This window comes from Triticum aestivum, chromosome 2D, assembly GCF_018294505.1.
Source record: "Triticum aestivum cultivar Chinese Spring chromosome 2D, IWGSC CS RefSeq v2.1, whole genome shotgun sequence".
NCBI lineage: Eukaryota > Viridiplantae > Streptophyta > Magnoliopsida > Poales > Poaceae > Triticum > Triticum aestivum.
The window spans coordinates 415,520,620-415,532,853 of record NC_057799.1 but is presented as its reverse complement, the minus strand read 5'-3'; the positions used below and the strand labels follow the sequence as shown (position 1 = coordinate 415,532,853).

At 46.9% G+C, this 12,234-nt stretch overlaps 2 protein-coding genes across 2 annotated transcripts; both read right to left on the bottom strand.

The window, feature by feature from the left end:
• Positions 1-3,361: 3,361 nt before the first annotated feature.
• Positions 3,362-5,931, bottom strand: LOC123053520 (galactose mutarotase). The gene is made up of 5 exons (XM_044476985.1): positions 5,206-5,931; positions 5,042-5,091; positions 4,597-4,720; positions 4,402-4,509; positions 3,362-4,160 (listed from the first exon to the last, which is right to left on the bottom strand). Exons 1-5 carry the CDS (start codon positions 5,384-5,386, stop codon positions 3,538-3,540), a joined length of 1,086 nt encoding a protein of 361 aa, XP_044332920.1. The 5' UTR covers positions 5,387-5,931; the 3' UTR covers positions 3,362-3,537.
• Positions 5,932-6,240: 309 nt separating this feature from the next.
• LOC123053519 (uncharacterized) lies at positions 6,241-10,475 on the bottom strand. The gene is made up of 2 exons (XM_044476983.1): positions 10,240-10,475; positions 6,241-8,668 (listed from the first exon to the last, which is right to left on the bottom strand). Exon 2 carries the CDS (start codon positions 8,347-8,349, stop codon positions 6,457-6,459), a length of 1,893 nt encoding a protein of 630 aa, XP_044332918.1. The 5' UTR covers positions 8,350-8,668; positions 10,240-10,475; the 3' UTR covers positions 6,241-6,456.
• Positions 10,476-12,234: the final 1,759 nt, after the last annotated feature.

Here is a 12,234-nt window from a genome sequence, read left to right as displayed (position 1 = left end):
TATAATTGCAAAACAAAACTGCCACAAGGATAAATGAAAATTGATGAAAAAAGCAAACATACCTCTCCTTCACTAGGAGCCGCATATCCTTCTACAATCATTTTTGGTCTGTGAAAAGAAAAGCGAACAAACAAATTAGTCGAAGCAACCAAATGTATTAAAGAGAAAAAATGCGCAAAAACAATTGATATCAAAAAAATGCCATGAGGTAAGCAAGTAATGTTGATTTTTCAAAGCACACCTACAAAACAAAACAAAAATGTGTGCAACTTGATGCACTGTATGGCCAACGGGTCACACATGAGTGTGCAACCAAAAAATCAGCATACACACTGCATGGTCATGATTTAGGCATTGAAACCAAAACTAAACTAGTTGTCAACCATGCAACTATATAGCCCTTCCCTGTACAACTGCATAAGTGTGACTAAGCCAGCTAGGATATGTACTGCTTTGATTTGCAAACTCATGTATGAATGCATACCCTTGTGACAACAGAGCACACATGAGTGTGCAACCAAAAATGAACACATATACTGCTTGAACATGGTTTACACAGTGCATCCATCTGAATACTATCGTTTGTGCAACTGTTTAGCCCTCACTGTGCAACTTCATAAGTTGGCTAGCCAATTGAGATTTGTATATGCATGATCCAACTACATTTGTGTTTCTGTGCAACTATGACAACAAAATAGCCAACTGGTTATTCATATGCATGGAACTTATTAGAAAACAGAGAAACCACACAAATACATTTTGAGAGGGTTGAGCAATAACATTAGAACTATCCTCTCGGTACTCTTATGTACTTCCCTCCTTCTATTCCAACTCAAATCGCCGCCCAAAAATCAAAACATACAAACGTTACAGTGTTAGCTGACTAAAGAAAACACTTATTTCACCACCCAATCATTCAGTTTCTGCAAGGACGATGGAACACACATAGAATTGGACTATTTTGCTTCAGTCATGTACTGAGTAACAGACTAGCACTCAATTAGAAAAAGGAAAACTAACATTAAAAATGTAAATATACACTAAACTTGTGTGCCAGGACTACTAGCAAATACTACTACACTGTATTGACATGCAGGCACCCAGAATCGCTAAGCTATGATGGTCCAGTTAATGAATTTCAAACGAGAAGGTGTCAATGCTCTCCCACGGAACCCTTCTGCCTGAATCAGGCCAGAATCGCTGCCGGCGCTGGGACCTGACACTGCTGCACCTCCGCAACAGATCATGACCGGAAAGACCACATCAGACACCACCACCACCGGAGGCTGCTCCATCTCCGGCATCACGTGACACAGACATCAAACGCCACCTTGACCAGAGGATCCTCCACCTCCGCCATCACGGTGTCCAGGCACGTGGAGGAGATCGTCAAAGAGCAAGCAGATGGGGGGAGTGGGCTCAGTTTGAGCCGGAGGGGTCTCAACCAACCTCGGGCAGACGAAGGAGACGACGGCCGCATCCCGTCGACGATGGCGGGGCACGGCGGCGATGGGGCTGGATCTGGTTGCGCAGGGAGGAGCGGGACAGTTGGAGAGGACGCCATGGTGGAGTGGGCTGATGGTGGTGCGGCCAAGCCAACCGTCGTCGTGGTGGTGCGATGACGACCTCGGGGCAGAGCCAGGCGGGGGTGGTCCTCCCCTCCCCCGATCCGCCGGTGGAGCGTGGTGGCCGGTTAGTGGGAGACTCCTGGTGGTCGGCGTTGAGGGGAGAGGCCGGTGAGCCCCCTCTGATCCAGATTCGTGGAGAGAGTGAGAGAGAGACGCGGGTGCTACGGGAAAGACAGAGAGAGGTTGTCGGTGGGGTGGGCTGGGAACTTGTCAGATAGCGGTTGTGATGGCCGGATCGTGCGGCCGCGAGCCGGCCGCTCGATGTGTCCAAATAGTGCGTATGCACTTTTTAGATTTTAGGCTAATAAAATACCATCTCTTAATAATAAAAAATGCCATCCATTAATAATAAAATTTCATGCACAAAAACAAACTTGACTTGTGAAACAAAAACAAAAAGGGAAAATATAAAATTGCCATGTGACATAGTTTGAAAATTTATAAACAACCATGTTAATTTTTTTCTAGAAAAATTGGCGTGTGATGAAAAAAGAGAAAAAAGGCTGGAGTTGGATTCAATGCCGATGTCCTAGGTGGAGGGTCACGCTGAGTGTGGTGGCCAGTAATGCTACATCGACGGACTCTTGCACGCTTTTACGGGGTTAGTTTTGAGTTGTCAATCCTTGATTGGATCAAGGGGAAGGGAGGGGGGCTGTTTAATTGTTTGAAACGTTCCTTTGATGGCCCGTAATATGCCCGTCGGTGTAGCATTTCTGGTGTGGTGACTATTATTTTGAAAATAGTTTGCTGGCTTTGGTGTGTTATATAGCGAACTCATTTGAAAACCCAACGTGGCTCGGATCCTGGGCCAAGATTCGTGTAAACGAATCCGACGGGAGAGAGCGTGTTCGCTATCGCTCGGGTTGGCCTCTCCCAGGGATATTGGTCGTCATATAGCATTTTCGTATAGAAAAGATAAGGGTAAAATGCACTTATGGTCATTGAACTTATCGTATAAGCTTACTTTGGTCACTGTATTTAAAAATACAGTCAATATAGTCACTATATACGTGTTGAGATGATTATACGATCACTGCAGATCGTTTAGCTCCGTATTGCATCTATTTGACTGGTCAAACTATCCACGTGCTGCCTCATCAGCTCATTTTCTCCGCGGGTACTACCTGTCAGTGGGTGGAGAAAGAAGTAGAGCCAAAAAATAAAATGATGCACAAGCGTGGATTCGAACCTAACCAGCTGCACCAGCGTCGCTTTGTTGATATCTAGCTTTAAGTTCCCTTTCAACGTGTACATGTATGCTCGCATCGATCAATAGACCATCGGCCGGACCGGCGGAGCTTAGTTAGATGCCGATCCACCGATGGCGGCTATCTAGCATTAGCATGGACGACGATTTATAGTTTGGATGGATCGGCTCGCGCCTCACGCAGGAGCCTAAACAGGTGAAATAGTACTTATGAACTACTGGAAGCTTTTAACTCACGTGACAGTTTCCAAGCAATAGGTAAAAGTTTCCACTAGATAAAGCACAACGCGAGAGCAGTGCAGCTGGTTAGGCGGCTCGCACATACGCGAGAGCTCTGGGCTCGAGCGTAATTTTATTTTCGCTCTACTTATTTCTTTATTTCCGCTCTGCTTATTTCTCCCACTGACAGGTAGGACCCACATAGGCAGAGAGAAAAAAAATGAGCTGACGAGATTGTTTGACCGGTCAAATGGATGAAATACGGAACTATGCGATTTGGCAGTGACCGTATAATCACCTCAACATGTATGTAGTGACCGTATTGACTGTATTCCTGAGTACAGTGACCAAAGTGAGCGTATACAATAAGTCCAATAACCAGAAGTGCATTTTACTCAAAAGATAAAGACTGGATTCATTGCAATGAGGATACTCAAGAGAGGATAACGACCCATACAGCGCCAATCAGGCATAGCACATGACCTAATTGGAGAACTTGAAGAGCATGCCGTGCTTGTACACCTGGCCGGGCCTGACGATGGACGACGGGAACTCAGGGTGGTTGACGGCGTCGGGGTACGCCTGCGTCTCCAGGCACAGCGCGCCGTACTGCTCGTACACCTCCCCGGCTTTGCCCTTCTCGTTGCTGACCCAGTTGGAGGTGTAGAGCTGCACCCCGGGCTGGTTCGCCCACAGCTCCAACGCCCGCCCCGACTCCGGGTCCCGGACGAACGCGACCTTCCGCATCGCGTCCTGCTGCCCGTCCACGGCGAAGTTGATGTCGTAGCCGCCGCCGCCACCGGGGACGATCTCCATGTGCGCGCCCACGGGCGTCGGCGTGCGGAAGTCGTACATGGTGCCGGCCACGGGCACCACCTGGCCCGTCGGGATCTTGGTGTCGTCGAGCGGCGTGTAGCGCGAGGCGAGCAGCTGGAGCTCGTGCTCGAGGACGTCGCCGCTGCCGTGGCCGGCGAGGTTCCAGTACGCGTGGTTCGCGAGGTTCACCGGCGTCGCCTTGGTCGTGGCCGTGGCGTTCATGCGGATGCTGAGCTCGTACGGGCCGGAGAGCTGGTACGTCACGTACACGTCCAGGTCGCCCGGGAATCCTGCGTGCGTGCGTGCCCCAAACGTGGTCCGCGGAAACAAGTGCAAGTCAGCTCTACAGTACAATTTTCTAAACAGAGAATATGCTATTGCAATTTGCAAATTTGATTGACTTCTTGGATAAGCTGTAGTATTTTACACCGAGGTGTCATGAAGATAGATCAACTGACGTGCAAGAAAATAGTATAGAACTTTGGACATGTGGCCGCCTCTCACACACGTCCATGTCACCGACTGTTTTACCTTGCTCTCCGTCGAAGCTGTGGTAGAAGAAGGTGATGTACGGAGTGTCACCGTCGCGCACGTACTCCTTCACGGTCCAAATGACCTTGCCGAACCCCCTGTGCCCGCCTAAACACACAGACATCCACAAGATGGTTAGCGCATGGTCACTCCCATTATAATAAAGGAGATAAAATGAAGCCTGAAGCATAGTACCGTGAATGGAGTTATTGCCGTCGTTACGGAAGAGACGATAGGCTTTCCCGTCGAGCACGAAGCGGGATTTGGCGATTCTGTTCACCACGCGCCCGACCGTGGCACCGAATGAGCCGGTGCCATTCTGATTGGAAACATCGCACAAAACATAATGAACAGAGGCTTGTTTATATGGATTCATCATGAAAAATAACTAAAGAACCCTTGCATTTGGTACTAGCAGAGTTCTGCACCGCATGTTACAGTTTCTCGTTATTACAGTTTCTACCTCTGCGTTGTTTTACCTTTTAGCTGTGCGTGTTTATATGTCAAGCAATAATAAACATAAGTGCGATGTTTCGGGGGTAATCAGTGCAACAACAACAAAAAACATTCAACAATGCATAGGTATATCTACCGTGCTGAAACGGCGAGAGCTTAAAAACAGAGGAATTCGTGATCTTACAACATATCCACGAAGGGTGTCGTACCCGAGGATAACATCAGCCAAGTTTCCTACAAAAAAAAAAAGTAACACCCCCTAAGCAACAAGAACAACAACAACAAAAAAGTTGCAAACATATGCATATGGGTACTTGGAAGCAAGAAAAAACCCAGCCATGACCATACCTTGGCAGTCAGGGACGAGGACAGAGACGAGGGTGGCTCCCCAGTTGGTGACCTTGATGGAGAAATCCCCTTTCTTGTTCTTGAGCCCGTAGAAACCGACCGGCTTCCGCTCAGCATTGGCGCTGCCGGCCAGCGCAAGGCACAGCAGCAGCGCGACAGGAAGCGGTGCAGCTCTAGCCATTGTGGGGCAGCACTACCACCAGCAGATGAGATGAGCCTGCTGGTTCGCGCGTTTCAAAGAGCAGAGGAGGTGTGGCTACTGTTGATTGAGCATGTAGTCGCCTATGTATAGTAAGGAGATGCTGAGCTGAGTTCCACTCTGCCAGCTCCTACTTGAGGAAGTCAAAACTCTTGATCAAGTTCCTCTGATCCACGTTCATTCTGTGTGGAGATCTGAGATCTTTTAAAGTAAAAATCATGGAGATCTGAGATCTGCCAATAGTTTATGGCGGCTAATCCCAAATTGCTCGCTTTATCTCCCGTTAGTTTAGGGCGGCTAGTCTCGAACTCATCTAGTTTTCTCCTTGTATGCCCATTCTCCCATTAGTTTAGGGCAGCTAGTCTCAAACTCATCTAGTTTTCTCCTTGTATGCCCATTCGTCCAGTCTTTGGTACACATCATTTCTGAGATGCAGGTATTTCCTTCAGGCAAAATCTATTAACCCAAACAAAGATTAGCAGTAGAAGATATTAAGTTCAATCAGACTGAGAGACATCGAAGTGGTTTCTGCTTCCAAACAAAAAGAAACATGCATAGACAAAAAAGTTCCACAGAAAAAAGAAGTTGATGTTGGGATAAGAGTAATAATACATGTTGATTTCGACACCCCAAGATACATGACTAATAAGAAAGTAGGAAGCGAGATAACATTTCATCGTTACAGAACTGCAAAGGACTAGTACCTTGACGTCCCAACATTTCAAAAAATAATAATCGAACATACTAAGCCAAAATTCAATTTTACAAAACCCTGCCTAGCGACGGCGCACCGAATTTCTTAGGAATAATAATCCACAAGCAAATAAGAAACAGTATATCAAATACACACGGTTTATTGGCAGTAACTACGACTGACTAGACCGGCATGTCGAATGCAAATCAGAAGAATTGCCGGACAACATGTACAATGGACTGACTAAACATCCATGAAATGTTTATCAAGCAAACAGAAGAAGCATAAAATTCAATAGGCAACACGGTGCCTTTTATGTACAACCAAACTGACAGAATTTGCAGGAGGAGAAAACACTTCAGAGCTTATCTATATTGGCGTTCCTGAAGCTGCCACCGAGGAGTGACAGTAGGCCGCCACCGTGCACCCTTCCCTCAGGAACAGGACAGCCTGCTTCTCTGCCCCCATGCACAGTAGGCTCCGACGACGACGAGGGCATCATGGAGCGAGGCACAAGCAGCTGCGGAGGTATCATCGCTTGGCTCCTCACTGTGCCGTCACTATCTGATGCTGTGCTGATGCCCGATGAGGAGTGCTCATTTGTCATGCTACTTGCAGCGGTGGTTGATGATGCCACAATGCCACTGAAGAGGCCTGGTCCGATCATGCTCCCTCCACTCTTCACCATTCCATGTTCTTGCTGCCTGGCCACCAAGGTTCCATGTGCGGCACACAGGCCGCTCTTGCCACGGGCGAACTTCTCACAACCGGATCCCCATGTGCAACGTTTGCCTCCACCATGGGCTTTGCAGAAGTCCGTACTACCTTGAGCACTCTTACCACAATTGTCAATCCTGCAACGCTTACCACCACCATGCTTCACACAACAGTCAGTGCGGCCGCGGGCGCTCTTGGTGCAGCCAGGTGCTGCACAGCGCTTCCCACCTCCATGTGCCACGCAGAATTCAGTCCCACCATGTACACTCTTTGGGCAGACACCACCTCCTTCAAACATGCATCTCTTCCCACCACCATGGGCTTTGCACAGAGGTGTGCTCCCCTCTGCACCTCTGCTGCACCCATCAAACACGCACCTCTTGCCGCCACCATGCGCTTTGCAGTATAATGTGCTGCCCTGAGCCCCCTTGGCACAGTCCGGATACTGGCACCGGCGTCCACCACCATGAGAAATGCAGAGTCCAGCCTTCCCCTCAGCACTCCGAATGCAACCTTCCATTGCACACCTCTTCCCACCACCATGCTTTATGCACCGTCCAGACTTACCTCGTGCAGCTTTAGGACAATCAGGATATTCACAACGGCGGCCTCCACCATGAGCAATACAATAATCTGTCTTTCCCTCGGCACTCTTGGTGCAACCAAGCTCCTCACACCGCCGTCCTCCGCCATGGGCCTTGCAATACGCAGTGCTGCTCTCAGCTCCTTTATGGCACCCAGGCTTATGGCATCTTTGCCCACCTCCATGAGCAATACACAGCCCTGATGAGCCTCTGCCACCTTTGGAGCACCCCTTGAACCTGCACTTCTTAGGATGACGGGGATGACTCCGTTGTTCTGATGTGGTTGCTCCAGTGACCACATCAGAGCTCACACCAAACGAAGTCTCTGTCGTAGCAGAAGGTTCAGGGCTGAGCTGAAGATGTTGAATATGCTGAGTATTATTGCTGTTGTAGTGTGTGGAGTTTAGTGAATCTCTGCTTTGTAATTGTGTCTCATTGGCAGCAGAAGAACTGGAGCGGGGAGCAAAGAGTAGGGATGGCATGTAGCCACCCATGCTCCTTACAGCAGCAGATGTTGAAGCCTCGTCAACAACAGCAAAAGAATGAACTGTTTCATTTTGTGTTTGCAGAGGCTGAATTGTTTCTGCACCATCTGTCTGCAGGCCAAGCCTCAGCACCCCTGGGTCAGTGAAAGAGAAACTTTGGCCAGACAAAGTCTGAGATTCTTTTGACTTATATACACCAGTGGGCGGATAATCTGTCGAGTAAAAATCAGGTGTTGGACCCAACCCAAGAACAAGCCTGCAACCATCATCTCTTGTGATGTTATTCATGCTTTGTGTACTTTCATCACCATGACCACAATTAGCCATTGCTGAGCCAACGCAATCCATGCGAACTGCGCTTTTGGTCAAGTTGTTCAGGGTGTAGCTTGGAGCTGATTGTGCCATTAAGACAAAGGGGTCATTCATCAGATGTTGGTTTGGGGTATCCACAAAGCTGTTATCCATCACAGCTTAACACTATGACAGCTGGGTCAGAGCAAATAATATCAGGATTACTGGGGAGCTGAAGAAACAGGGGCTGGATAATCTTTCAGACACTGATGGTCGAATAGACAAAATGGAAGAAAATCAGCAGGAGCGTAGTACCAAAGCAACCACCACTGACAAACCCTGAGGTGTCTGCACGGTCCATAACTGTGTTGTTTCTGGTGAGAATTTATGATCCAAAGCTAACCAGCCTCCTCAACACTAAACAACATCTCTTGCAGTTGACATCAAGCATAGGCCGGACTGATAAAATGAATTGTGTTCGCCAATCTTCGAACTACAAAAATAACACAATATGTCAGTTCAAATTCAGATAATAAACATTTGTTTGGCATGAACTTAACCAGTTGCATGCGAAAAGACGAATCTGTGTATCTTTCCAACAAAGGGACATAACAGAAATGCCTCCAATAACTGAGAGCAGGAGCATGCGCAAATGATACCCCTAAGTCCTAACCTTTTGACCCACTGATACCCCCGCAGATGCTAAGTTTGCTAGCTTGAGTGAAATAAGTGGTTTTAGTTTAACTACCTCTGTCGCTATCAGGTATGATGATTCATGATTACATGCAGACTATGGTACATCCACCAAAGTCAGCTAGCACCAGTTACAATGCAATCTAAACACATTCCACTAACAACAGGGAAGAGCCCCAGGGGAATGTGATGGACAACATCGTCCATTTATGCCATGTCAAATTGCTCATGGAGGCACAATCTAAACTCAAGATGAACTAACAAACAAGGAACCGTGACAATAAACCCATGTTGTTCTCTTATGAATAAATAAGCAAAATTCTGGATAAAAAAAGGCAACCACTGTCAAACACGTCCCTTTTTCTCTCAGTTTTTTGGTATTCTAGGCACAAGTACTATGAAATCTTGACATATTTGAAGAGCGTTAACAACAGAACCTCCCATAATTAATTGTGCATTCGGTCAGATGTTAAATGGTACTTCCTCTGTGCCAAATTATAAGACGTTTTTGGTAGGCTATTTAGCTTACCAAAAACATCTTGTAATTTGGGACAGAGGTAGTAGCTAACACTGGATGGCAATAAGATCACAAATCGTTCAAAATACAGGTGCAAGGGTAGACTAGTTGACTTCAAACTTGCAGCTTGTACATAAACTGAGAGACAACTACTCTGGACAAAAGTGCTTAATGAAGAGCACGCTGTACCTCCCTTGGATTTAACCATGCCGTTTCCCCCACTGAAACGGACAGCAACTTTTGTTGCATGGCAAGACGAAATTTACTGAGAAAGATGTAGGACACGACGCATGAACCTTCCCCTAGCAATCAAGGAAGTAGCCAGAACAAGAAAAACATGCATAGCCTGTGACAGTCTATCTTGTCAAACTGAAAGGACATGGGCAGAGAGAAGAAAGAACACCCCAAAGAGTAAGATGATGCCTTTTATCCGGAGGGATACAGGGTTCAGAGCCCCTATACCATACCATCTCAATTCAGAAGTCAGAACACCCCAAATCGAGAACCTCAGATACTCCAAAAACGGAAATCCCCTCCTCGATCCTAGCCCCCGCAAAAACCTGAAATTCTCCCGGTGGCTGACTAGAACAGATCTGGCCGCGGCCGTTCCCATCAGTAAAAGTCCCACCGGAGAAACAAATGGCGGCAGACATGAAATCCACCAAATCAATCGACACGCGAGAAGAGAGGACGAAGGAATTGGGACCAGCGACGGCTCGTTCCTTCCTCGGAGCCCCCGAAAGCCGTGACGACGTGCAAAAGGAGGGAGGACGGAAAAGGACAAGAGGAGTGCGTGCGGCAGCGTATCTATCTCCGCGAGAGGGGGGAGGAGGGAGGCGGGAGGCAACGGTCACCTGGCGCGCGCACGGCGGAGGGGGCGGGCGGCCTGCTGCGGCGGGAGGGCGGAAATCGCGGCGGGCGATGAGGCGGAGACCGGGACGGCGATGGGGAGTGCTTGTGTTTCGCTTTTGGTGCGGGCTGCGGGCGGTGGCGTCGCGAAGTGCCTGCGCGCGTGGGAATGGAGGCGGGGCGGGGCGGGGGCGGGGAGGAAGAGATTGGTAGGGCTCGCCTGGTGTAGGCGGGTGGGACGGGTTGATGACGGCGGGAGTACGAGCGAGCGAGCACCTACCTACCTGGCACTGCCAGGCTTGTTGGCTCAGCTCGCTGAGCCAAGCGGCAACCGGCGCCAGCTGGTCTCGTCACCCCTTTCTCGCGTGTTGCGTATCGTGTCGTGTGTGCGCTTCTCTCTTTTCTTTTAGCTGAAAAGGAAGTCGCGCTTCATGTGGCGACAAGAGGAGGTTTTGGGTTCCTCCGTGACCCACACCGGAAAATTCCAGAAGCGGGGCGCGATATACGCACGGAAACGCGTACGTACACACAACCGTTCTTTTTTTCTTTTTGAGACACGTATTTACACGATGTCTACGGAAACTAAAGTTTGCGGACTTAAATAAACAAATATAAAATTCAGTTAAGCATAACCTACATCATTGACGGAAAGTTGGGCACATCAAATGTGCGTGGACACGTTTGGACGTATCCATGGACAGTGATATGAGAGACGGTCATCTAACCATAGACGTCAAATAAGCATCAAATTCGGATAGTAGGGTGGGCCATGTGGACTTAGATGAAAAAAATACATGGGGTACGGAAAGATACTAACAAGTGAGCCAGCGGGCTTCCGGACTACCCAACCGAATATCCTATATGATTCATTCTGCGTCGAGTCGCTGTGTTTTCGCATAAAATTTGTGATTGACCGATGATCTCTGCCAGCCTTTTAGGGTTTCCGGTTTTGGGTTTTTTCTGGTTTTGAAAACCTTCTAGGAGTCTTTTTTGTGTTTCTTTTTTTTATTTTTATTTTTTTAACTTTTATTTTTCTTTTTAAATGTTCGTGTTTTAAAAAAATGTTCGAGCTATTAAAAAATGTAATTTTTTAAAAAAAGTTGTGCTATCATAAACAGTTTAGAACTTCAAAAAAATGTTTATGTTTTCAAACAAATCACAAATTCAAAAAAAATTGTTTTTTTAAGTGGGAATCTAAAAAATGTTGCCACTTTTCAAAAATTGTTCAAAAGTTTAAAAATGTTCCTATTTTCAATTTTTGTTCATAAATTCAAAACATGTTCGTGATTTAAAAAAACAATTTGGAAAAAAGTTTGCCCTTTCCAAATTTTGTTCACAATTTCCAAAAAGTTCTCGATTATTGTAACATCCCAAATTTTCAATTTGGAATGTTATACATAGATCATCATTTGCATATCATGTTTTATTGCATTTTGACAAATCCTCGATAAATCCTAAGCAACTCAAGGACCCTCGGAGAGAGTTGGGGATTTTCTCGTATTTTCAAATTTGATTTTTCCAACGAGGATTTTGGTTTTAATTATTTTTCTCTCCGGAAAAATATTTCAATTTTAAATAAACGAGAGGAGAAAATATGACTTCCCCAAAACAATTGAAATACTGCAGGAAAAATGTTAAAATCATTATTTGAAATTTATTTGGACTTTATTTGCAATTTTTATTGCATTAAAAATATTGCATGTTTTCAAAATATTTATTTTTGATTTTAAAAATGTTCACCCTATTCTAGATTTTCTAACTAGACGGGGAAAATTTATTTCATATTTTTCTGATTTTCATTTATTTTTCTACGCAATATTTTCCGCGGAACTTATTTAAAAAAAAAACACGCGCCCGCGCCGGCTGGGCCGAGCCCAAGCCAACGGCCCGAGCCCCGTCGCCCCTCTCCTCTCTCCCCACGACGCCGCCGCCGGAGTCCATCCCGGACACGACGCCGCCGCCGCCTCGGATGCCCCTTCCCCAAGCCTCCCCAACCCTCC

Excerpts from the sequence above, each read along its gene's own strand:
- LOC123053520 (XM_044476985.1), bottom strand. The coding sequence starts at position 5,386 with ATGGCTAGAGCTGCACCGCTTCCTGTCGCGCTGCTGCTGTGCCTTGCG. Across the intron at positions 4,721-5,041 it reads ACACCCTTCGTGGATATGTT|AATGGCACCGGCTCATTCGG; the intron begins GTAAGATCACGA and ends GTTTCCAATCAG. Across the intron at positions 4,161-4,401 it reads CAGCTTCGACGGAGAGCAAG|GATTCCCGGGCGACCTGGAC; the intron begins GTAAAACAGTCG and ends GCACGCACGCAG.
- LOC123053519 (XM_044476983.1), bottom strand. The coding sequence starts at position 8,349 with ATGGATAACAGCTTTGTGGATACCCCAAACCAACATCTGATGAATGAC.